Below are 9,171 nucleotides of genomic sequence, written 5' to 3'. Positions count from 1 at the left end.
GCCTACCTACATACCCTGCAACTAGATAGAATGTAGTGTTGTACCCTTATGTGTGCAAACTTATACCAGATGACTTTAAAGGCAAGGTGATAACATGAACTATGCATTAATTCCACTTTATTTCAGAATCTAACTTAAGGATGAACATCATATCATATAGAAATATTATACATCTTTTGAGATTGTATGATTGGCTTCATCTAGTCCAGTGTCCCAAGTGAAGTCCACACATCACTTGTCTCTGAATCACATGGGATCTTGTTGAACATGCACTTTTGTTAGTTTACTTGAGGCCTACAGAATCAGAACCATGGTGGGTTGGGCTTGGGGGTCATATACTTCTAATATGCCTCATGTGCATACTACAACTGACATCTCTTTTCTAGACTAAGTTTGCAGGTTATTGTTTGAGAAATTTAGATGTACATCTTAAAATAAATTTCAGAACTCTAATGAGATAGAGGAAGGAAGGTTGGGCATTCCTACTTCCGTAGTGATACTGCCTCGGAAACCCAAGGAGGGGTCGCTATGAGTCGGGGCCGACTCGATGGCAAATAACAACAACAACAACAATGAGATAGAGGCATATCTTGTTTCATTGTGCTTTGCTTTATTGCGCTTCACAGATACCATGTTCTTCACAAACTGAAGGTTTGTGACAACCCTACACCAAGCAAGTCTTACTGGCATAATTTTTCCAACTGTATGTGCTCACTACTTGTCTCTGGGTCATATTTGGTAGTTCTTACAATATTTCAAACTTCTTCATAATATTTTTGTTCCCTTAATAGATTACAGCATTGTTGTTGTTGTTGTTTGCCATTGAGTCGGCCCGACTCATAGCGACCCCTCCTTGGGTTTCCGAGGCAGTATCACTATGGAAGTAGGATTGCCCAACCTTCCTTCTGAGGAGTGGCTGGTGGGTTTGAACCGCCAGCCTTCTGGTGAGCAGTCAAGTGCCTTAGGAACTATGCTACCAGAGCTCCTACATAGTGTATACATAACTTTATAAGCACTAGGAAACTAAAAAGTTGTGATTCACTTTATTGCTATATTCGCTTTATTGCAGTGATCTGGAGTGAAATCTTCAATATCTGTGAGGTATGGCTTTACTAAGAGCTAATAGTGAATAAAGGAGCCCTGGTGACACAGTGGTTAAGTACTTAGCTACTAACTGATAGGTCAGTGATCTGACTCACCCATGGCTCCATGGAAGAAAAGATCTGGCAATCTGCTCTCATACAGATAGATTATAGCCTAGGAAACTCTGTGGGACAGTTCTCCTCTGTCATATTGTGTCACTGAGTCAGAACTGACTCAGTGACACACCAACAACATCAACAGTAGTGAATAGAGGGAAATCCTGGTAAATTGATTTAAGATATTTAAATGTTTTTCCTGCAATTATTAGTACTTCATAAGAAGTTGACTTAATCTCTCAAGCATTAAGAAAATTAGGAAAAATGATCAAAGACTTTTGTTTTATACCTCTCTGTGATGCAACCATTGACTAGAGGCATTTGTGATTTTGAAAAACTAACAAACACACACTGCACAACTATTGCATACATTGTACTTCTTACCTAGAATTTCAATTAACCTAATAATCTTTATTTTAGATAATATTCTTGTTGAAACTTGATCTAATTATAGGCAAACTAGATGTGTAATGAGAGAGATTTTAAATTAAACATTGCTCGAGGTGACAATTTATTCAGTGAGACAGTATGAATGAGAGCTCTGACCACAGTGCCCAAAACATGATCAACTAATGTATATCCCCTTGTCAAACATAGTTGCTTTCCAAACTTGATGGTAAAGAAGGAAACTATGAATTCTATTTTCAGTGATATGTTACGCTATGTAAGTGAAGCATTACCTATTTTTTTTTCAAAAGTTATAAAACTAGATTTTTTTCAATATTATTAGCTAACATTTGTTAAGTATTACTATGTAACATATTTGGGAGCTCTGGTGGCGTAATGCCTAAAGCATTTGACTGATAACCAGAAACTGGCAGTTCAAACTCATTGGCCACGCCTCAGAAGGAAGGTTGGGCAATCTACTTCCATAGTGATACTACCTCGGAAACCCAAATAGGGGTCACTATGACTCGGATCCGACTGGATGGCAGTGAGTTCAGTTCAGTTCGATATGTAATATATACACTTCGTCTCTTGAGGTGCTATAATATAATTTCCATTTTAAGGATAAGAAAATGAGACACACTGTAATTACACCTATTTCTTACTTACTGACTATATTGTTATCTGACATTTTACATTTACAATAGTAAAACTACTCTTCAACTATTTTGTGCTCTAATATCGTGTCTGGCAATAACAAAACCTGAGGTGCTAGGTGAGAATAATGCTGGCCGTGATGGTTAAGGTTATTTGACAACTTGTCTGGGCCATAACTTTCAGTGGTTTGGTAATGTGATGATGATGTAATTTGGCAGTTATGTGGTCATATAGTCATTCTCCATTTTGTTATGTGATCATCCTCCATTTTCATATAATGCTGATTTTCAAAAAACGACTTGGTCTTTGAAACTTAAGCCTGTTGATTAGTGAAGAGTGTTGTTGTTAGGTGCCATCAAGTCAGCTCTGACTCATAGTGACCCTGTGTATAACAGAATGAAATGCTGCCTGGTCCAGTGCCAGCCTCACAATCCTTGCTATACCTGAGCCCTTTGTTGTAGCCACTGTGTCAGTCAGTGTCATTGAGGGCCTTCCCCTTTTTCGTTGACACTCCACTTTACCAACCATGATATTTCTCTCCACAGAATGAGTGAGGTGTAGGAATATTTAAGTTACCCAAGGTCAACTACCTGGTAAATAGGAAAGCCTAATTATCAAGCAAAAAAAAAAAACCTGTCTATTGAAATCATGTCTGCTACAGTGTCTTCCATCAAAGATGGTAGGTGTATTACAGGTAGACATTTGTGTATGTAAAAGTTGATGCATGAAAACATACTTTTTGAAATATATCTTGATATCAACTAAATTTTTGTTTTCTTACAAGATTCTGCAGATTAAATATTTCTAAAAATTTCTTTCTAAAAGGTAACATAATAAAGAATACATAATATAATAGAGAAGTCCCAGTATATGGTAGAAAGACAATTTCAAGGCTAAAACAATCCAACCTCAGATAATGTTTCCATGTTTATTTAGCTGTGTGTATATTACTTACACTTTTTGAGTCTCATTTTTTTTCATCTGAAAAATTAAGATAATGTTTACCCTTATTATTATCATACATAATATTATAGTCTATATAATAGTGTCACCTTGAGCCCTTGCATTCAGTTCAATACAGCTATATAGTGAGTTTGAGGGGATGTGGGGCAGACCAAGGAAAAAGATATGATGAGATAACATTGCACAACAGGCTGTTTCTTGAGGCTGATTAATTGACAGTCATGTGCAGAGGCAGTTCCCTTCAGCAGTAGATCTTGTCGAAGCAAGGGGGCAGGGAGTCATCATAAGTAGGAGATACCATGAGAAACACTGGAGTAAAGGAGAAGGGGTGAGGGAGCTTATGTATGTCTTTGTGATGCCCTCCTGAAGGAAGATGGGGAGTCTAGTCCTGCCCCAGCCTCACAGTTGTTACTATGTTTGAACCCATTGTTGCAGCCACTGTGTCAGTCCATCTCATTGAGTCAGTCCATCTTGTCTTCCTCTTTTTTGCTGAACCTGTACCAAGCAGCACCTTATGGTGCTTTTAACTACAGGTTTTCTCATATGTGAAGTTATCAGCTGTTGAGTACAGTTTTGTGGTGTATGTTAAATCAAGCAGGCTTTAACTAGCCAAAACTCTGCTTATTTGGGCTATGTGTACATATTGGATATGTATACATTAGAGTTGGGTGCTGGCAGGGTTTTGGGCTAATGGGCCTTAGCTTGCTGTGAAGTAAACAACTAGGGGCCAATACAGACAGGCCATTTTTTACTCATTTATATAGCAAGGTAATATGATTTAATGTATAAAATATTATTCTGAAAGGACTATGAGAATTTCCATATTCTACATGAGACATACACTACAAGTAATATATACTTAATAGTTAATCTTTTTTTTTTTGAACCAAGACTGTGGTTAGGCTATGCCACAAATGTGTAAATTCTTTCTCTTTCTTTCTTCCTTTCAGCAAATTTTCTTGATAACATGCTTTTGCGAAATTCAAGAAAATTAAGTGTGGGTACCAAAAAAGAGGATGGTGAGAGTACAGCTCCCACCCCACGTCCAAAGATTCTGCGTTGTAAGTGCCATCACCATTGTCCAGAAGACTCAGTCAACAATATTTGCAGGTTGGTGATACAGATGATTTAAACCTCACATTCACAGAAAGTCACATGTTTTTGAACTGTGGGCTAATGTTTCCAAGAACACATTTAGGTGAATAATGCCTTACTCCATTAACTCTCAGAGCAATGCCTATATTAAGAGGAATATTGAATTGTTTTTACCCTGGAGTGGTGTTCTGGGACTCTTCTTTCCCCCAACAACACAGCTCATTCATCTGCTCCTTGTCAGGGAGCAAAAAGCAATTATTTACTTTCAAATGACCTGGTCTCCATAATCAGTTCAATAGCAGGGAGTGGGAGATCTGTCTGACTTTTCTGCTTTAACCATTCATGCTAATATTATTATTTTGGAAAGCACTCCTAAAATGTTAGAATTATTTATAATCTGACTCTGGAGAGATAATAGCTTATTTGCGTCTACTGAATGTTAGAACAGAATCGTGGCATTAGAGAATAAACTCTTCAGTAGGTAATCAGGTTTGCATAGATGCTTTCTGACACTTGAACCTGGTCTATTTGCCACTTTCCTCCTTGTTGTTGTTAGGTTTCGAGTCCATTCCAACTCGTAGTGATCCTCTGTACAACAGAATACACCACGACCTGGTTCTGTGCTATCCTCACAAACATTGCTATGTATGAGCTCGTTGTTGCAGCCACTGTCAATCCATTTCATTGAAAGATTTCCTCTTTTTTATTGACCCTTTACTTGACCAAGCATGATTCCTTCTCCAGAGACTGATCCTTCCTGATAATGTGTTGAAAGTATATGAGATAAAATTTCACCATCCTTGCTTCTAAGAAACACCCTTGCTGTACTTCTTACAAGACAGATTTCTTCTTTTAGCAGTCTATGGTGTATTCAATATTCTTGGCCAATACCAGAATTCAAATGCATCAGTTCTTGTTTAGTCTTCCTTACTCATTGTGTGGTATTCACGTGCTTATGAGGTAACTGAAAATAGGTCAGGCATACCTTAGACTTCATAGGGACATCTTTGCTCTTTTTAACACTTCAAAGTCTTTTACAGCAGATTTTCCCAATGCTGTTTCCATGGGTATTGATTATGGATCCAAGTAAAATCAAATCCCTGACAACTTCAGTGTTTTCTCCATTTATCGTGATAACTGCCTATTATTCTAGTTGTGAGGATTTTTGTTTTCTTAACGTTGAGGTGTATGGTGGTGCATGCAGTCCCTAAGGCATTTGACTGCTAACCAGGAGATTTGCAATTCAAACCCACCAGCTATACTACATGTAAGGAAGATGGGGCAGTCTCTTGCCATAAAGATTTACTGCCTTGGACTTGGAAACCCAATGGAGGTCATTATGAGTTAGAATCAACTCGAAAGCAATGAGTTTTTTTTTTTTTTTTTTCTTTTCAACATTGAGTTGTAATCCATACTGAAGGTTGTAGTTTTTAGTCTTCATCAGTAAGTACTTCAAGTCTTCTTCAATTTTTCAGCAAGCAAGGTTGTGTCATCTGCATGTCATAGGTTATTAATGAGTCTTCTTCTAATCCTGATGCTGTGTTCTTCTTTATATAGTCAAGCTTTGGGGATTATTTGCTCCACATACAGATTGAATAAGTATGATGAAAGTTGTTAACTCTCATCCACACCATTTCTGGTTTTAAACCACACAGTATATCCCCTTGTTCTGTGTACAGGTTCTTCTTGAGTATAATTACATGTTCTGGAATTCCTATTCTTAGCAATGTTATCCATAATTTGCTATGATCCACACAGTCAAATTCCTTTCTGTAGTCAATAAAACACTGGCAAACACCTTCTGGTATTCTTTGCTTTTAGCCAAGATCCTTTTGATATCAGTAGTGGTATTCTTTGATCCACGTCCTCTTCTGAATTTTGCTTAAATTTCTGTCAAGTTTTGAGCCAAAGCAGAATGATTCTAAAGCACTGAGTTTCTTTTGGGAAACTGTCTCAAAATGGTAAAGAGAAAAAAAATACATAGAAATGATAAAGTTTTCTGAAGAAATGCAGTTTGCAGGTGGAAACAAGAGGACTCAAAACAGGAACTAATTGTACTGTTTTTTCTAAGGCTGTAGTATTCAGAATAAATTTGTGTGTGCCATTTAACCTATAGTCCTATTCATCATATGTTCAGAATTTTCTAAAACTATTCAAATTCAAAGAAATTGTCTATTTTCTTACAGGCCATTGAACTATCCAAAGTTGGTTTGGGAGATAGTGTTCAGGCAGGGATAACAGCAAGTACAAATAACCTGCAGTAGGAGGGAGAAGCTTGGCATTGTCAAAGAAGACTGATTTTCCTAGAATACGGGAAGTAGGAGGTCATGTGGTAGGAGTTGGGCCTGGAGACAGAGCAAGATTGTGTGTTGCCTTGTTGGCTATAAAAGCATTGGGAAGTCATTGAAGGGAGTGTAGGAAAGAGTGGCACTGGGGATTGATGTGATGTTTATTTTTTTTGGAAAAGTTTCTTTGCTGTAAAGTATTGAATGTATTAAAAAGAGACAAAAGTAGATTCAGGAAGAACATTCCACATGAGAGAAAATGATCTTGGAGTATGGTAGTGCTATTGCAGGAGAGAGTTGAGTATATTAGAGAAATATTTATAAGGCAAACTTACAAGCTGATGCATTGGATATGGGAGGGAGACAAACAGGAGTTCACAACTTTCTGGATATAGAATTAGATGTACAATGTGCCTTTTAATGAAAGAGGACTTTGGAAAAGAGCCACGTTTCAATTTGAACATGCTAAATTTGGGATTTTGACTCATCCAAGTAGGAATAGGAATATGAAAGAGCAACAAGATATGTGTTTGGAACTCAGATAATATGTCTGTGAGAGAGTATAGAAAAGGAGAGCATTGGACATTTTTTACTATAAAACAGAAATCTGAAAATCACAATGGCTTAGAACTGAACATATTTATTTTTTTTCATTTGTGGCTCTACAAGAGTAGACTGCAGCTCTGCTGAGATTGGATGGGTTTGGTGTCAGGCAGCTGGTGGAGTTCAGGCTTGTTCCACATGTTTCTTCATTCCAGCTGTTTAAGGAATGTTCCTCACAGAAGTATAGAGAGCAAGGCTTTTAAAGCTTTCACTTACATCAGGTCCTCTAAATTCCTTTTACCAAATCAGGTGAAGTAGTCACCTTCAGTCAAACTGAAGGGAAAGACATTGCTGGGGTGGTTTGTGAAGAACTGAGAGCAACAATAGAATATCTACCAGAGCAGGACTGAGCCTTGAGACATTTAGTGATTGGATAAAGGGAGGCTGTGTCCAGGAGGCTAAGAATTATCAGTTAGAGCTGTGAATATGGTGTCACTGAAGCCAAATGTACAGAAGGAAGTAGTTAAGTTTAGCTGTGCTGGATATTACTAGAGGTCAAGTTAAGATGAGAACAGAAAGTTGTCAATCAGATTTATTGACATTGGTAACTACAGTTAGAAATATTTAATATGGTGATAGAGGTGGAAGCTATATTAGAATGAGTTGTGAATTATATGGTGACCAAATTTTGATTTATGACAGTGAAGTTAAAAAAAAAAAAAAGAATAAAATCACCAACAATAGCAATAGAACCCCTCTTAAAGGAGCATGGTATAATCAGTCAATGTGAATGTGTTAACATGAAGATAGGGACAGAAAACTAATATTTAGTGAGTAATTTAAATACATTAAATATGTGGCACAGTGCTTAAGGCATTTGACTGCAAACCAGGTTGATGGTTCAGACCCACTAGCCACTCCACAGAAGGATGATAGGACAATCTACTTCTGTAAAGATTTACCACCTCAAAAACCCAGGGAGGGTCACTATGAGTTGGATTTGCCTCAGTGGCAGGGAGTTTATTAAGTTAGTTAGTTAATTTTTTAAAATGTATTGGCATGTTTACTTTCATCATAAAAAGAAGGAAGCATTATGTGAACTTTTTAGGTGAGAAATCTGAGGCTCTGAGAGGTTAAGTAATTTTTATTAGGTCCCTATTCATGCTAATATAAAGAAAAGAAATGTGTCTAGGATCTGAACTTCTGGAATTCTTGACTAGTAAACTCCTGACACTATTTCTCAAATGAGAGATATCCATTCTACTCAAATGTATATGCATTTTACCCATGAGGTATTGCCTTCAGTTGTCTCTTCCTGTGAGCTAGGATCAATCATGTGTGAATCACAGGAGCTACTTGTGCTCCTGTGTCCTGAGTTTAGGATAAATCCTGGCTGTCTTGTCTCCATTCCTGTAAGCCCACATTCTACACTTTGTCCTCCAAATGAATACTTCTCAAATTATTTGTGCTGAGGTGTTTTTTTTTTTTTTACACCCATTAGTAAGTTGTAGATTGCTACATTTCAAAAGTACAATAAAAATGAGTTTTATGTGTGTGTGTGTGGTGTGTGTATATACATACATACATACATACGTACATACATACATACACAGGAGCTCTGGTAGTGTAGTGCACTTGACTGCCGACCAGAAAGCTGGTGGTTTGAACCCACCAGCCACTCCTCAGAAGGAAGGTTGAGCAATCTACTTTCATAGTGATACCACCTCGGAAACCCAAGGAGGGGTCTCTATAAGTCAGGTCTGAGTCAACAGCACATAACAACAATATAATCCCCATAGATTCAAAAGACAAAAAATTATCCTCTCAGATTGGTATAAAGTTTGAATTTTTGTATTAACTTCCTCACAGACCAGCAAAAAACAGGTGTGTATTTGGCCCCTGACTCATGGCAATCCCCCATGTACAACAGAATAAAATACTGCCTGATGTACTAGTAGCAAAGTTCAACAAGACAGAAAATAACAAATGCTGGCGAGGTTGTGGAGAGATTGGGACTCTCATACACTGCTGGTGGGACTGTA

At 37.5% G+C, this 9,171-nt stretch overlaps 1 protein-coding gene across 1 annotated transcript in view; it reads left to right on the top strand.

Moving 5' to 3' along the window:
- Positions 1-9,171, top strand: part of BMPR1B (bone morphogenetic protein receptor type 1B) — a 203,309-nt gene that overhangs the window by 97,789 nt on the left and 96,349 nt on the right. The window contains exon 2 of the mRNA XM_007946395.1: positions 4,157-4,316. Within this exon, the coding sequence (XP_007944586.1) occupies positions 4,157-4,316 (160 nt within the window). The remainder of the gene's footprint in view (positions 1-4,156; positions 4,317-9,171) is intronic.

The sequence above is a fragment of the Orycteropus afer genome, unplaced genomic scaffold (genome assembly GCF_000298275.1).
Source record: "Orycteropus afer afer isolate SDZICR_OR568_19922 unplaced genomic scaffold, OryAfe1.0 scaffold00159, whole genome shotgun sequence".
NCBI lineage: Eukaryota > Metazoa > Chordata > Mammalia > Tubulidentata > Orycteropodidae > Orycteropus > Orycteropus afer.
The sequence above is the reverse complement of the archived record's forward strand: the minus strand, read 5'-3'. Positions and strand labels throughout refer to the sequence as shown.